Source organism: Neoarius graeffei, chromosome 1 (assembly GCF_027579695.1).
Source record: "Neoarius graeffei isolate fNeoGra1 chromosome 1, fNeoGra1.pri, whole genome shotgun sequence".
Taxonomy (NCBI): Eukaryota; Metazoa; Chordata; class Actinopteri; order Siluriformes; family Ariidae; genus Neoarius; species Neoarius graeffei.
The window spans coordinates 60,113,145-60,130,936 of record NC_083569.1 but is presented as its reverse complement, the minus strand read 5'-3'; the positions used below and the strand labels follow the sequence as shown (position 1 = coordinate 60,130,936).

The 17,792-nt window shown below is 40.2% G+C and overlaps 1 protein-coding gene across 2 annotated transcripts in view; it reads right to left on the bottom strand.

Annotated features, from left to right (window-relative positions):
- Positions 1–17,792, bottom strand: part of snapc2 (small nuclear RNA activating complex, polypeptide 2) — an 81,328-nt gene that overhangs the window by 60,885 nt on the left and 2,651 nt on the right. For both annotated transcript variants that reach the window (XM_060935793.1, XM_060935785.1), the window contains exon 4: positions 10,087–10,669. In XM_060935793.1, the coding sequence (XP_060791776.1) occupies positions 10,087–10,669 (583 nt within the window). The remainder of the gene's footprint in view (positions 1–10,086; positions 10,670–17,792) is intronic.

Genomic DNA, 17,792 nt, shown 5'->3' with positions numbered 1-17,792 from the left:
TAGCATGGTGTACGCCTACTTTTTTTGGTTGGGGGGATTGATGTCATTCACAGCTGCGAAAATACGAAAATTGGTGTAATGCTTAAAGCTGTGGAGCGCAGGGGAGAGGAGTCTGTGAGGCACCTGAGGAGGGGAAAATCAGCTGTGTATTTTATATTGGTAATATAACAGTTTTGCATTATGTTTGTGAGAAAATAATTTATTAATTGGTAAGTAAGTTTTATTTCTATAGCTAGAACATTGTTACACTGCTATACTTTACAAAGCTTTACAATGGCTACAAAAACTAAAAAATAAAATGGAAAACATCCTATTGATAAAATATAAATAATAATGTAATTAATTAACTAGTTAATTGCAGCAATTAAATCAAAAATAAAATCTCAGGAGCCGTTTGGGAGCCGAAAGAGACGGCTCCTTATAGTAAGAAGAGCCAAAAGAGCCGGCTCCCGAAAAAGAGCCAAAATTCCCATCACTAGAAACCGGTAAAAGGAGCGTCCTGCACGCTGTCCCAGTCTGTTGTGGCAGCCCACAGCACAACAAGCAAACACCATGGTTATTTATAGAGTGCTTACTGACAAATTAATCTATTCTAGGTGTCTGTAACACGTTTTTTTTTCAAGCTGGTTCTCCCTCTCTGTCTGCAGTGTTAGTATGTAGCTTGACGTTCAAAATGACGGACACCGGGGTGTCACGTGACCCTGTGACATCAGGTGAAATACCTCAATAAGCAGTTTACATAAACAGTACAAGTAGTCTACATATTTTACTGTGACATTTTCGACATAGAGGCCTATAATTTGGTATACAGACTAAAGAAAATTATTCAAAGCATGACATATAGCTGCCCCAGACAATATAGTATTGATACCTTATGCTTTTATAGACTGCATTTTTTTAGGGAATGTTGAAAATCACCATTTTTAATCGCAATTATTCAAGATTTACATCAATAAAGTTCCAACAAAACTAGTTCAATCACCTCGATCCAGCCATACTATTGTTTATATGCAATTCTGGGGAAGCTGAGTACAGCAGGTGCATGTGTAAAAATAACCAAACTGCAGATTATTAGACTATGAATTAATCGAAATCGGAGAAATGGCAATCAAATACTTCAATAAAATAAACGTCTTTGGTGAATCTTCATTTCATTCAGACTTTCATTATACAGTGGTGCTTGAAAGTTTGTGAACCCTTTAGAATTCTCTATATTTCTGCATAAATATGACCTAAAACATCAGATTTTAACACAAGTCCTAAAAGTAGATAAAGAGAGCCCAGTTAAACAAATGAGACAAAAATATTATACTTGGTCATTTATTTATTGAGGAAAATGATCCAATATTACATATCTGTGAGTGGCAAAAATATGTGAACCTCTAGGATTAGCAGTCAATTTGAAGGTGAAATTAGAGTCAGGTGTTTTTAATCAATGGGATGACAATCAGGTGTGAGTGGGCACCCTGTTTTATTTAAAGAACAGGGATCTATCAAAGTCTGATCTTCACAACATATGTCTGTGGAAGTGTATCATGGCACGAACAAAGGAGATTTCTGAGGACCTCAAAAAAAGCGTTGTTGATGCTCATCAGGCTGGAAAAGGTTACAAAACCATCTCTAAAGAGCTTGGACTCCACCAATCCACAGTCAGACAGATTGTGTACAAATGGAGGAAATTCAAGATCACTGTTACCCTCCCCAGGAGTGGTCGACCAACAAAGATCACTCCAAGAGCAAGGCGTGTAATAGTCAGCAAGGTCACAAAAGACCCCAGGGTAACTTCCAAGCAACTGAAGGCCTCTATCACATTGGCTAATGTTAATGTTCATGAGTCCACCATCAGAAGAACACTGAACAATAATGGTCTGCATGGCAGGGTTGCAAGGAGAAAGCCACTGCTCTCCAAAAAGAACATTACTGCTCGTCTGCAGTTTGCTAAAGATCATGTGGACAAGCCAGAAGGCTACTGGAAAAATATTTTGTGGACTGATGAGTCCAAAATAGGACTTTTTGGTTTAAATGTGAAGCGTTACGTTTGGAGAAAGGAAAACACTGCATTCCAGCATAAGATCCTTATCCCATCTGTGAAACATGGTGGTGGTAGTATCATGGTTTGGGCCTGTTTTGCTGCATCTGGGCCAGGACGGCTTGCCATCATTGATGGAACAATGAATTCTGAATTATACCAGCGAATCCTAAAGGAAAATGTCAGGACATCTGTCCATGAACTGAATCTCAAGAGAAGGTGGGTCATGCAGCAAGACAATGACCCTAAGCACACAAGTTGTTCTACCAAAGAATGGTTAAAGAAGAATAAAGTTAATGTTTTGGAATGGCCAAGTCAAAGTCCTGACCTTAATCCAATCGAAATGTTATGGAAGGACCTGAAGCGAGCAGTTCATGTGAGGAAACCCACCAACATCCCAGAGTTTAAGCTGTTCATTACGGAGGAATGGGCTAAAATTCCTCCAAGCTGGTGTGCAGGACTGATCAACAGTTACTGGAAACGTTTAGTTGCAGTTATTGCTGCACAAGGGGGTCACAGCAGATATTGAAAGCAAAGGTTCACATACTTTTGCCACTCACAGATATGCAATATTGGATCATTTTCCTCAATAAATAAATGACCAAGTATAATATTTTTTGTCTCATTTGTTTAACTGGGTTCTCTTTATCTACTTTTAGGACTTGTGTGAAAATCTGGCAGTGTTTTAGGTCATATTTATGCAGAGGTATAGAAAACTCTAAAGGGTTCACAAACTTTCAAGCACCACTGTATTTTTCTTTTGGAAACTACACATTAATCATCACAAATGTCGTAAAATATTTCGTGGAAATTTTATGACAGTGCTGAACTCAGTTTTTCATTCACCATGTGATTCTGTCACCCTTATGTCCAACTTCTTTTCTTTCAATTTCATGTCTTTAAATTAATTTACACTTCAAGTTTTACTGGATTAATCAAGATTTAACTTTATTGCCTCACGAAATTCTGAATTTGGCTGAGTCTAACTCTTAGATCAGGTCATGGGTTATAACAGCCTCTCTCAACCGGGGTGCCGTCTGGCTTCGTTAGGGGTGCCATCAAAAAATTATATATTCTAACAATGAAATAAATAAAATGAATTAAAATTCCAGAAAACGATAGTTACACTAATGCAGATCATTGCGGCCTCATGCATCATCAAAATTTGTCTCACGGCCCCCTTTCCCATGTCCAGGGATGAGAATGAAAAATATTTTAAAAGTCTGAAAAAACCGGGGCGGGGGGGGCCTGGATCTAATTATTTTTGGCTATTTTTTTTTTTTTAACCCCAAAACCATTAATTTTATCAGCAAAAATTTGCAATTTATTTGGAAATAAATTCCCCTTCTTGGTGGACTACCAGGTGAAAATGATTAATATGGTACAAGAGACTTGTTTTTAATCAATTCACATTTGATGATTTCAAAAAAATCAATGCACCTTTTAATATAAACGAGCTCTACAGTATTATATTTCTGCATTTTTGTGATTCATCTTTGAATACTCCAATCCTTTAAAATGAAGTGCAAACCAGAAAAAAGTTCTATCATATAATTCTCTTAAGCTTTCTTCTGATGTTATCATGGTAGCAGAAGGTCTTGCATATTAAGCAGGCAACATTCAACATCACTTATCACTTCCCTTTCAACTGTTGTGTGTACTAACTAGGTTTTATCTGGACAGGATGTTGTGTAATGTAATACAGATACCATATGGTCAATCTGAAGATCGAGATGGTGATTTTGAATTAAAGAACAGGCATGTACAATGGGCATTACATATTGGAAAATTTTTTTAAATCAAAAACTATAAGTTCATCTCAGCCTAAAAAATTTGGGCAGACGCTCCTGCAGCACATGCCAGCAATTCCGTCCCCCTATGAAATGAGCAATAAGTAGGACAGTTATACATGCTATCATACCTAAAATTTTATCAGAAATATAGACATGATACTATGATTCTCCCCAACATGCTACATTAGATAAGCTAACCCCATTTATAAAAGATACACACTTGACGTGTAATTGATATATTTTTGGGGCGCGCGCTCTCTCTCTGCCATGCTGATCCTGTAGGCTGCACTGACTCAAACTCCGGTCCTCGAGAAAAGAGATAAAAGCCCGCCCACACTGAAAGCTGATTGGCTTATTTTGCTGAGTAACCCAATCGAGATGCTCTTTGTCTGGCATGCGCTACATGAACAGGCACACAGGCAGTGTTGCCAGATTGGGTGGTTTTAAGTGCATTTTGGCAGGTTTTGAACATATTTTGGGCTGGAAAACGTCAGCAGTATCTGGCAACACTGCACACAGTCTCCCTCGCGCACCCCCTCGCGTGCGCACATTGTAAGATGCGTGATGCAGACCTTAAATGTTGCGCGCGCACGCTCTTGCTCGCTTCTATCAATATGCAGGAGACTCCCGGAACTTCCGGGAGGCTTGGGATGTCTGCGTTATAAGGTGACCACAGATCGTTAATCGTGCCTAAATCTATATATTAAGAAACCTTTATTCGTCACATGCACACTTCAAGCACAGTGAAATTCATCCTCTGCGTTTAACCCATCTGAAGCAGTGAACACACGTGCGCACACACTCAGAGCAGTGGGCAGCCACACCAGAGCACCCAGGGAGCAGTCGGGGGTCAGGTACCTTGCTCAAGGGCACCTCAGCCCAAGGCCACCCCACATCAACCTAACTGCATGTCTTTGGATTGTGGGGGAAACTGAAGCACCCGGAGGAAACCCACGCAGACACGGGGAGAACATGCAAACTCCACACAGAAAGGCCCTCGTCGGTCGCTGGGTTCGAACCCGGAACCTTCTTGCTGTGAGGTGACCGTGCTAACCACTACACCACCGTGCCGCCCAGATATATAATACAACCCCGATTCCAAAAAAGTTGGGACAAAAGTACAAATTGTAAATAAAAACGGAATGCAATGATGTGGAAGTTTCAAAATTCCATATTTTATTCAGAATAGAACATAGATGACATATCAAATGTTTAAACTGAAAAAATGTATCATTTAAAGAGAAAAATTAGGTGATTTTAAATTTCATGACAACACATCTCAAAAAAGTTGGGACAAGGCCATGTTTACCACTGTGAGACATCCCCTTTTCTCTTCACAACAGTCTGTAAATGTCTGGGGACTGAGGAGACAAGTTGCTCAAGTTTGGGGATAGGAATGTTCACCCATTCTTGTCTAATGTAGGATTCTAGTTGCTCAACTGTCTTAGGTCTTTTTTGTTGTATCTTCCGTTTTATGATGCGCCAAACGTTTTCTATGGGTGAAAGATCTGGACTGCAGGCTGGCCAGTTCAGTACCCGGAGCCTTCTTCTACGCAGCCATGATGCTGTAATTGATGCAGTATGTGGTTTGGCATTGTCATGTTGGAAAATGCAAGGTCTTCCCTGAAAAAGAGACGTTGTCTGGATGGGAGCATATGTTGCTCTAGAACCTAGATATACCTTTCAGCATTGATGGTGTCTTTCCAGATGTGTAAGCTGCCCATGCCACACACACTAATGCAACCCCATACCATCAGAGATGCAGGCTTCTGAACTGAGCGCTGATAACTTGGGTCGTCCTTTTCCTCTTTAGTCCGAATGACATGGCGTCCCCGATTTCCATAAAGAACTCCAAATTTTGATTTGTCTGACCACAGAACAGTTTTCCACTTTGCCACAGTCCATTTTAAATGAGCCTTGGCCCAGAGAAGACGTCTGCGCTTCTGGATCATGTTTAGATACGGCTTCTTCTTTGAACTATAGAGTTTTAGCTGGCAACGGTGGATGGCACGGGTTTATTGTGTTCACAGATAATGTTCTCTGGAAATATTCCTGAGCCCATTTTGTGATTTCCAATACAGAAGCACGCCTGTATGTGATGCAGTGCCGTCTAAGGGCCCGAAGATCACTGGCATCCAGTATGTTTTTCCGGCCTTGACCCTTACGCACAGAGATTCTTCCAGATTCTCTGAATCTTTTGATGATATTATGCACCGTAGATGATGTTCAAACTCTTTGCAATTTTACACTGTCGAACTCCTTTCTGATATTGCTCCACTATTTGTTGGCGCAGAATTGGGGGGATTGGTGTTCCTCTTCCCGTCTTTACTTCTGAGAGCCGCTGCCACTCCAAGATGCTCTTTTTATACCCAGTCATGTTAATGACCTATTGCCAATTGACCTAATGAGTTGCAATTTGGTCCTCCAGCTGTTCCTTTTTTTTTGTACCTTTAACTTTTCCAGCCTCTTATTGCCCCTGTCCCAACTTTTTTGAGATGTGTTGCTGTCATGAAATTTCAAATGAGCCAATATTGGGCATGAAATTTCAAAATGTCTCACTTTCGACATTTGATATGTTGTCTATGTTCTGTTGTGAATACAATATCAGTTTTTGAGACTTGTAAATTATTGCATTCCATTTTTATTTACAATTTGTACTTTGTCCCAACTTTTTTAGAATCGGGGTTGTATATGAGTACCAGTAAGTTGTACCCAACTGGAACATCCTTGCTTTCCATACTTTTTTCTAGACATGGAACTGACCTGTGTGCGCTACTGTTTTGTTGGGTATAACCAAGTATGTTTTTCTTGAATCTTCTGACATTTTCTTGTAAATTATAGCGGAGCCCCATAAGCATAGAGTGTGGATACATAAAGAAACCCATCGAGTTGTTTTCTGATGGTTTCAGTCCTGTGCGTGCATGCCACCCACCACAGGAAACCCAACAGCTAAGTAGTGAGTAACCCCATCAAGTTGCTTTCTGATGAGTTAATTGTCTCAACATACTGTTATGTTATTCATTTTGATAACCGTGTAATAAGGACCTGAGACCTTCGTGCAAAACGTGCACACTTCTTTAAAAAAAAAAAAAAAAGTTGATCTTTTACAAACAAACTATAACTCTAGGAAACTCTTTAATGGTCTTTCTAGTTTCATAACAATTTCTTTAACATTAGCATGTTGATAATGCCGATGCTGAGGGTTTTAAATATTTCCTCAACTGCACTTTTTTTTTTTTTATTAACAAAACCTCTATCGTCTTTTCAAAGTCAAAGCTCTAATCCTCGGAGCTACATGCACCGCATTCGAAAAAGGACTATGTTCCCGGGAGTTTTTAATCCCACTGGGTTTTCATCCCGGGTTTTTGTACCGGGCAGCGTATTCATTGTATTATATTTTGCTTTCAATTTGATATTATTTTTCCAATTTTTTTTGTATTCTTATCTCAGCAATGGTGAAATCTCTCATCTCATCATCTCCAGCCGCTTATCACTGCCTTGACTCTACTCATCAGGCCAGAGCTATTCTCTTTCTGTGTATGTTTTTTACAACATAAGGAAACAGTATAGTAATTATACCGGTAAAGAAATAAAACAAAAGAGGCTGGCTATGATATAAGAAAATTCTACAACCCAGAAACAGATGGGAGCTCTGCTTTTAGGCAGTGCCTAAATGTATGTGTGTGTGTATTAAAAAAAATTCAATTTGTAATGTAATTAGCAACTAATGTTGAGTGCAATTTGGCCTTTGAAGATGACAAAAAATCTGCCTGGAAATAGCTGAAAAGCCATCTCCAGGCATCTAAAGCCCTTCAGCTTCCCGGCCGCATTGTTCTGGGTCTTTGGCCTGTCATTGGAACAGACTGAAATTTGGATGGACAGACAACATTTCAGACTTGTCTGTCCTGTGAGAGTCTGCTTAAAATTCCTTATTTTCTCACACTGTGTATATACACGTGTTTTTTATACACACCCGTGTGTGTGTGTGTGTGTGTGTGTGTGTATGTATATATATATATATATATATATATATATATATATATATATATATATATATATATAAAATATTAGTGGTGCTTGAAAGTTTGTGAACCCTTTAGAATTTTCTATATTTCTGCATAAATATGACCTAAAATATCATCAGATTTTCACACAAGTCCTAAAAGTAGATAAAGAGAACCCAGTTAAACAAATGAGAAAAATATTTTACTTGGTCATTTATTTATTGAGGAAAATGATCCAATATTACATATCTGTGAGTGGCAAAAGTATGTGAACCTTTGCTTTCAGTATCTGGTGTGACCCCCTTGTGCAGCAATAACTGCAACTAAACATTTCTGGTAACAGTTGATCAGTCCTGCACACCAGCTTGGAGGAATTTTAGCCCGTTCCTCCGTACAGAACAGCTTCAACTCTGGGATGTTGGTGGGTTTCCTCACATGAACTGCTCGCTTCAGGTCCTTCCACAACATTTCGATTGGATTAAGGTCAGGACTTTGACTTGGCCATTCCAAAACATTAACTTTATACTTCTTTAACCATTCTTTGGTACAATGACTTGTGTGCTTAGGGTCGTTGTCTTGCTGCATGACCCACCTTCTCTTGAGATTCAGTTCATGGACAGATGTCCTGACATTTTCCTTTAGAATTTGCTGGTATAATTCAGAATTAATTGTTCCATCAATGATGGCAAGCCATCCTGGCCCAGATGCAGCAAAACAGGCCCAAACCATGATACTACCATCACCATGTTTCACAGATGGGATAAGGTTCTTATCCTCGAATTAAATGTTTTCCTTTCTCCAAACATAACGCTTCTCATTTAAACCAAAAAGTTCTATTTTGGTCTCATCCATCCACAAAACATTTTTCCAATAGCCTTCTGGCTTGTCCACGTGATCTTTAGCAAACTGCAGATGAGCAGCAATGTTCTTTTTGGAGAGCAGTGGCTTTCTCCTTGCAACCCTGCCATGCACAAAATTGTTCTTCAGTGTTCTCCTGATGATAGACACATGAACATTAGCCAATGTGAGAGAGGCCTTCTGTTGCTTAGAAGTTACCCTGGGGTCCTTTGTGACCTCATCGTCTATTACACGCCTTGCTCTTGGAGTGATCTTTGTTGGTCGACCACTCCTGGGGAGGGTAACAATGGTCTTGAATTTCCTCCATTTGTACACAATCTGTCTGACTGTGGATTGGTGGAGTCCAAACTCTTTAGAGATGGTTTTGTAAACTTTTCCAGCCTGATGAGCATCAACAACGCTTTTTCTGAGGTCCTCAGAAATCTCCTTTGTTCGTGCCATGATACACTTCCACAACCATGTGTTGTGAAGATCAGACTTTGATAGATCCCTGTTCTTTAAATAAAACAGGGTGCCCACTCACACCTGATTGTCATCCCATTGATTGAAAACACCTGACTCTAATTTCACCTTCAAATTAACTGCTCAATCCTAGAGGTTCACATACTTTTGCCACTCACATATGTAATATTGGATCATTTTCCTCAATAAATAAGTGGCCAAGTATAATATTTTTGTCTCATTTGTTTAACTGGGTTCTCTTTATCTACTTTTAGGACTTGTGTGAAAATTTGTTGATGTTTTAGGTCATATTTATGCAGAAATATAGAAAATTCTAAAGGGTTCACAAACTTTCAAGCACCACTGTGTTGTGTTATGTGTTATATATATATATATATATATATATATATATATATATATATATATATATATATATATATATATATATATATATAAAAAAAAACACGTACACACAAGGTTGAATGAATATACTTACTTGCAAGTCAAACCAATCTGGCCATTTTCCTATGACTTCTTTTATCAACAAGGCATATCCATCCACAGAACTGTTGCTCACTCAATGTTTTTCACACTATTCTGTGAAAATCCCAGGTGATCAGTAGTTTCTGATCACCTGGGATTTTCATTGTGGTACCAACAATACCACAATCAAAGTCACAGAGGTCACTTTTTTTCCCTTCTTCATTATGTGAATATTACACAAAGCACTTGAACTGTATCCACATAATTTTTTTGCATTGTGCTTCTGCGACATGATTGTCTGATTAGATAACTACATTCATGTGCAGGTGCACAGGTGTTCCTAATAAAATAGATGGCTTACAAACACTTTTCATATCAGAAGTGTGGGTTCCCAAAATAGGGCCATTAATAAAGAACAGAAAATATAGTAATTGACAAAAAAATCAAGACACAAAATCATTTAAGGAAGAATACTTACCCACAGAACTAAGAGTCTGAGGGTGTTTTTTGAGAATGATGTTGCTCATAAATTGGTATATCTTTTCCAAGTCTACTACACTCTTCATCCCCACTGGTCTATATGTGGATTGCTCAGACTGTCCATGTTCAGGTTGCTTATCTGGCTGATTAGTGCCTGATGTAAGTGAAGGTGCAGCAGTAGACACAGCACTTGAATCAGACACTGGTGGTGTTGGTTTTAAGACAGGTTGACTCAGAAATGATTTAGGGGTGGCTGATATGGATGCTATGGCAGGGTCTTTGTCTGCCTCAGTTTTTTGCTGTAACCCACTGTACTCCTCTTCAGCAATGGCAGAGGGAGATGTTACTGTAGTGGTTTGGGTAGAGGGGTTGGAAGGTGCATCATTCCCATATGACTGAGGTGTTTTACAGGCTTGTGCAGGCATAATTATCACTAGAGGAGGCGAGTCATGGTGGGATTTGGACATCGGCCTCAGGGGTATAGCGTGCAAGCCACTGGCCAGAGGACTTTGAGACTCAGTGGTACGTGGAGGACCTGAGTGGTGGAGGCTGCAGGGCTCTGTGGCAGCGATTACCAACATCTAATGGTACAGAAAAATCAACTTGATAAAATACTGCCACTTAAGATACATGATAAGATGAAGATAGAGTGGGGTCCAAAAGTCTGAGACCACTAGCGAAAATGCTTCTATTTTAATTTTTTTCTATTAATTCAACAATTTTCATTATAAAATACATTACTGATGACAATAGCCATGTATTTCACTCAACAACCAGAGTGAAAAGTAGAGTCTTTAAAATATTTACAGTTGTGGTCAGAAGTTTACATACACTGACATGAACGTCATCTTGGATATGAATGTCATGGCAGTATTTGGGCTTTCAGTAACTTCTTTGAACCGTTCTTATTCTGTGGCAGAATGTACAGCATCAGGTAGAGCTGTGCAATATATCGTATTTTTATCACGATATCGATATTGGTGTCAAACGATATCAAAATTCATAATATCGATATGAAACGATTTTTTGTCATTTGTCGAAAGGGACGTGCACAATATTTCTACAATGGCAATAAAACAACAATAACATTGACATGACAATAAGGTAAAACGAACCCTTCTGTCCCCTAAGGCACACCGTAGCCTTGCATACGTCATCCATTCTACTCCCGCGATATCTCCGCAACAGTAAAAAATCAGTTCTTCTGTTTTCATACGTGTCGGGTGATTTGATATATTGATTTCTTAATATGTTGTTTGACTTGCTTGCTAATAGTTATAATAATACAATTAACATATATTTACGTCATATTTTTGGATGTGGGACTGGGTAATGTAAAAATGGCATCTACGGAAGAAAACAAGCACAACAATTTTAGCACATATCCAGCTTGCTAGCTGTGTTAGATGTGTTAAACCGTGTGGATTTAAGTGGAATAATTGCGAGTCGTCCTGTGGTCAAGGCAGCGTTTTAAGGTAAGGCAATTTGGTTATTAATGTTGCCCGCCGCGGCATGTTTACTTGGGTTCATTTGATTTTGACTTGTGCATCTGCAGCTAGCATCATGCTTTGAAGTAGGTTCTGCTAAGGACGGGTTTATTGCGCGATGTAGACGGACTCAGATGTAATTACATTGTTTTTAAAATTCCGTGCGCTTAAAACGGTGTCCCCCTGCTAATCATGTAGCCCTAATCATGTGTTGCTTTTACTTTTCTTAATGGCGAGTGAAATATCTCTGCAAATGGTATTTCAATGCTGACATGCCAAAAAGATAGCGGAGTCCACATTTGGAAGATGAAGGAAGAGAAGCCTATTTTCATGTATGTTAATTCTTAAGGACTTGTCTCTATATTGTGCGTGTTTAATGTTGGTGTCTTAACAACACACAAGCTTACGTTGTAGAGTGTGTGTGTGTGTGTGTGTGTGTGAGAGAGAGATTTTATCCTTGGCTGGCTACGAGCCAGTGTGGACGTTACGCAGTAATCACTGGTAATACCAGCGCTGGCTCCATCCTCTGTGATCGGAAATGTTGAGGAGAACGTGAGCCTTGTGCAGGCGATAGGACCTATGCAAAGTACGCGCTTGCACAGTAAATAGTTTAAGTAAAAGGCGTTTCAGGGTACAACGGGAAGGGTTGACAGGTAGCCTATGAGGCCTGTACTATAAAAATGTGGCCCGGTGCCTCAGGTGTTGATGATCAGGGCTTTAAAAAAAGGTGTATAAATATCGTTTTAAAAATCGCGATATCGATATTTACTGAAAAAATCGTGATATTGATTTTTTCCAATATCGAGCAGCCCTAGCATCAGGGTTCGTGCAGGATTTTTGTGAAGACATTCAAGGACATTTCAAGGAGTATTCAAGGACCAAAATCAAAATTTTCATGGACCACACCATGATGGGTACAATCAGGATAATGAACATTTGATTGAACTTCTGAATGAGGAAAACTGGCGTTTTGGGCTGCAAAAACCTTTCCAAAATACTCCACAACCAGTTTCACAACCATGATATCAGCATAGTTTGTGTTTATATTTAGTATTCTTTGCTTTTTGAGGCGTTTAGTTTTGGAATTTACGATCGTTAAAGTCGTTCATGGTTCGAAGCTTGGTAGCTGAGCCTTTTGTTTCGTTTGTTATTAGAAAAAAGCGTGGCCTTTGCATGGGTGTTACATTTTATTTGTTTCTTTTATTTTCGCTTGTTATATTTTAAAACAGATTTCGAAAACAATCATTAGAAACACTGTCACTGATGTAACTGAAATCTGTTACATTTCAACAACAAATTTAAACATGGAAAACTTTCTAAAAAACTGTATATGGCAGAATTTGTTCGCAACAAACTGTCTATGTTATAGCATAACTGTTTTTTTTCCACTCCGTGCTTCCACGGAAGGCGGCCGCATTTTTCTCTGCTCTCCGTCTCCTTCCTTTTTTTCCCATGCTTGTGCTCCTTTGTCTCGTCTGTCTATACTTTTGAGAGACTCTCTCCGCACTGCTCTCTAAACTAAAAGAAAAAAAACAACAACATGGAATTGATAAACTGGTCTCCTAATGAAATTGACAGTTTTCTCGACGAGAAACCTGGGTTTGGGGGAACCCGCCTGTCCTGCCGGAACGTTCGCAGCTGGTTATACGATGGATGCGTGGGAGTGGTGGCGGGTCGTGTACCTGGCAATTCTTTCTGTGGAGGACACTGAAGATATCTACCTATTCGGAACCGTGATTACAGGACTTTTGCTGATTGGATTAGGCACTGCCCTGGTTTATCGAGGAAAATCAGAAAACGGTGACAGTTGTTCAAAGCCCCACAAAGCTGCCCGATATGATTGAAGCGGTGGGCAGAGCTGTTGGCACTCAAACTGTGGCTATTCGGAACTTGAACCACAACATGGTTGTCATCTTGGAGAAGCTTTCGGCTTTGCAAAGAAAAAGTAATTCGGAGACCAAATTGAACAGATATGGACAATCAGAGTGGACGGGCAAAAAAACGCGTCTGCTTGCAAGACCAAACAATCCCAATCTTATCTACTTTCGGCTCCCTGAGACAGCACCAGCCTCGGCCAAGGACGTTGCTGGGACAACATCTCCCCCGAAGGTCACTGCTGTGAGACGCTCTCGCATTCCTTCCCCCACTTCCCGCGGTCGCCGCTTTCACCCCCAGTGTGACAAGCGGGTGCGTGACCAGCACCCTCATGGCTGCAGGAGCGGACGGCTGCTTGCTTGAGCTGGGTTACCTCTACCCCCCCCCCCCCCTTCCCCTCCTTAAGTCCCGTGTTATGTTGTAAAGTGTACTTGTGTTTGTGCTTATGTGCTGAGGTTTTTTTTTAACATTCCCACACTGTACTCTTGCAGGAGCATAGAGTGGGGGTATTTTTTTTCTCCTCTCCTCATGTTCTCTGTAATTTTTTTTCCCCTGTCTTTGTGTCCTGTCTACTCCCTTTAATTATGTGTATGTACAGTGGGGCAAAAAAGTATTTAGTCAGCCACCAATTGTGCAAGTTCTCCCACTTAAAAAGATGAGAGGCGCCTGTAATTTTCATCATAGGTCCACTTCAACTATGAGAGACAGAATGGGGAAAAAGAATCCAGGAAATCACTTTGTAGGATTTTTAATGAATTTATTGGTAAATACCTCAGTAAAATAAGTATTTGGTCACCTACAAACAAGCAAGATTTCTGGCTCTCACAGACCTGTAACAACTTCTTTAAGAGGCTCCTCTGTCCTCCACTCGTTACCTGTATTAATGGCACCTGTTTGAACTCGTTATCAGTATAAAAGACACCTGTCCACAACCTCAAACAGTCACACTCCAAACTCCACTATGGCCAAGACCAAAGAGCTGTTAAAGGACACCAGAAACAAAATTGTAGACCTGCACCAGGCTGGGAAGACTGAATCTGCAATAGGTAAGCAGCTTGGTGTGAAGAAATCAACTGTGGGAGCAATTATTAGAAGATGGAAGACATACAAGACCACTGATAATCTCCCTCGATCTGGGGCTCCACGCAAGATCTCACCCCGTGGGGTCAAAATGATCACAAGAACGGTGAGCAAAAATCCCAGAACCACACGGGGACCTAGTGAATGACCTGCAGAGAGCTGGGACCAAAGTAACAAAGGCTGCCATCAGTAACACACTATGCCACCAGGGACTCAAATCCTGCAGTGCCAGATGTGTCCCCCTGCTTAAACCAGTACATGTCCAGGCCAGTCTGAAGTTTGCTAGAGAGCATTTGGATGATCCAGAAGAGGATTGGGAGAATGTCATATGGTCAGATGAAACCAAAATAGAACTTTTTGGTAAAAACTCAACTTGTCGTGTTTGGAGGAGAAAGAATGCTGAGTTGCATCCAAAGAACACCATACCTACTGTGAAGCAAGGGGATGGAAACATCATGCTTTGGGGCTGTTTTTCTGCAAAGGGACCAGGACGACTGATCCGTGTAAAGGAAAGAATGAATGGGGCCATGTATCGTGAGATTTTGAGTGAAAACCTCCTTCCATCAGCAAGGGCATTGAAGATGAAACGTGGTTGGGTCTTTCAGCATGACAATGATCCCAAACACACCGCCCGGGCAATGAAGGAGTGGCTTCGTAAGAAGCATTTCAAGGTCCTGGAGTGGCTTAGCCAGTCTCCAGATCTCAACCCCATAGAAAATCTTTGGAGGGAGATGAAAGTCTGTGTTACCCAGCAACAGCCCCAAAACATCACTGGTCTAGAGGAGATCTGCATGGAGGAATGGGCCAAAATACCAGCAACAGTGTGTGAAAACCTTGTGAAGACTTACAGAAAACGTTTGACCTCTGTCATTGCCAACAAAGGGTATATAACAAAGTATTGAGATGAACTTTTGTTATTGACCAAATACTTATTTTCCACCATAATTTGCAAATAAATTCTTTAAAAATCAGACAATGTGATTTTCTGGATTTTTTTTCTCATTCTGACTCTCATAGTTGAGGTATACCTATGATGAAAATTACAGGCCTCTCTCATCTTTTTAAGTGGGAGAACTTGCACAATTGATGACTGACTAAATACTTTTTTGCCCCACTGTATGTAAGGACAGGTTGATGGTCAATTTCACTGGTAACAAAGGGTTCATTCATTCAGCAATGTAACCATTGCGGCTAAGCGATTTGGTTCACTCAAAATTAAAAACGTTAACACTTGAGCTTCTTCTTTAGCACCTCAATTTTATCATTTAGCTCATTAGCCTCGAGTTCCATATCCTTTATTGTCCTCTTGAAGCTGTTAGCTTTCGTGACATGCACTATCTTGCGTTCTTGTTCTGCTAGTTCCATCAGCTTGTCAACACTTTCAGTTGAGATGAATCTTCTACTATACATCTCCTTGGTTGCATAGCGAAAATTTCATCACTGACATCCTTGTTTATGCGCGCTCTCTCTCCCCCCTTGTGCATGCCTGCACGCCCAACAGAATTCAATATGGCACCAGAGAACCAAAGCACATGTGCGAAAACACAGGAAGCCCAGAGCGTTCATTTTAAATGACAATCGTGTCATCGTTTTTCCATATTGATTTCACTTCATTTCTCTAATTTTTCCTTTTTAATTTAATTAATTACACCTAAATACATGGGAAGAATTTAAGTATTTTTTTCAAGGAGTATTTATGATTTTTCTAGGAATTTTTCCTATTTTCAAGGAGCTTCAAGTGCCCTTGAAATGAGTTTTCAAATTCCAGCACTTTTCAAGGAGTTCAAGGACCCGCACGAGCACTGCGCATACATCTTTAATAAATTTTAAATAAATAAATAAATAAATAAAAACCCCACTATAATTTGGGGCACAAGTTTTCTTTGGGTTTTCTGAAATCAACACAGGGTCAAAAATATATACATACAGCACACCTAATATTTGGGTAAACTGTCTCTTCGCAAGATTCACCTTGACCAAACATTTCTGTTGACCATGAGCAAGCTTCTGGAAGAATTCTGGTTGGATATTTCATGACTCTTCATGGTAGAATTAGTAGGGTTCAATTAACTTTTTTTTTTCTTGGCATGGACTCAACTTTTAAGCACGGTCCATATATTTTCAATGGAGCACTTGCATGTGACGTCACAGCCGATCCAGATTGTGACAGACGCTTGTCGGTCAAACGCCATATTTCCGCCTTCTACTTCTACCTTTTCTTCTGGAAAAACCTATATACAATTCTACTACAACGGCTGCGGCTACAAGCTCTCCCTACCTGTGCACGTTTTTTATGTTTGTGTGTATTTTTGTGTGTTGTTCGTCTGTACCGGACTTCAATGTCCACTACAACCGTATGGACTTACTGGACATTGGTTTCCAGCAGAAAATGACGGTTTGTAGCGATTTCCATCGCATGCACAACATTCCGGACAAGAAAAAAAAAAAAACATTCCAGACGAGATAGCGAGACCAGCGGGGTCTCCGTGGATTGTTATTGGAAGCAAAGCTAAGGAGGCGGCGCCGGGAGAGGAAGCAAAAGCGAGGCTGCAGAGCTGGCCTGTTGACTAAGCTCAGAAAACAGCCACTCAAATCTCCACTGCTAAGCCTCTACCTCTCCCACGCCAGGTAAACAAGACAGACGATTTGGAATTACAGCTGGAATTACCTTATTCTATTCTATAATCGGCTGGTCAGTGCTATACTCAATACTTAAGTGACTTACCCATCCAGTGAGGATCATTTTCTTGTTTACAAGATGCCACATCTGAGTCGCTGACAAATCCTGAATTTCTGTAAAGATAACTGTCCAGAGATTTATAAGCACGCAGTGCTTCACCACTGAACAGCGAGGGAAAGTTGATGAGGTAATTATACACGTCCGGGTATTCCACCTCTGGCAGTTCCATATCCACTGACATGGTCGTGAAAACTCCGTCCGGTAAGCCATAAGGGTCACTAATCTGTAGATTGTTTATTTTAGACATATCTAGTTATCTGTTCATTAGAAAAATGAGCCGTGTAGTCCGTCGGTTGAAACTGATCCATTCTGTACACGAGTGCAGCAATATTCAGCTGTGCCGTTGACCGACAAGATGGCGGCTGTGTACTTTCCGGTCACGTGACTGCAAGATCTCTATAGGGTTGAAGTCAGGACTTGTTTTAAGCTTAAATGTTAGCCTGCTTTATCCTCCACATCCAGCTCTGATGCGTGTTTGGGTCATTGTCCTGTTGTAACTTCCAAGTCTTGTTCAAGTTTCTG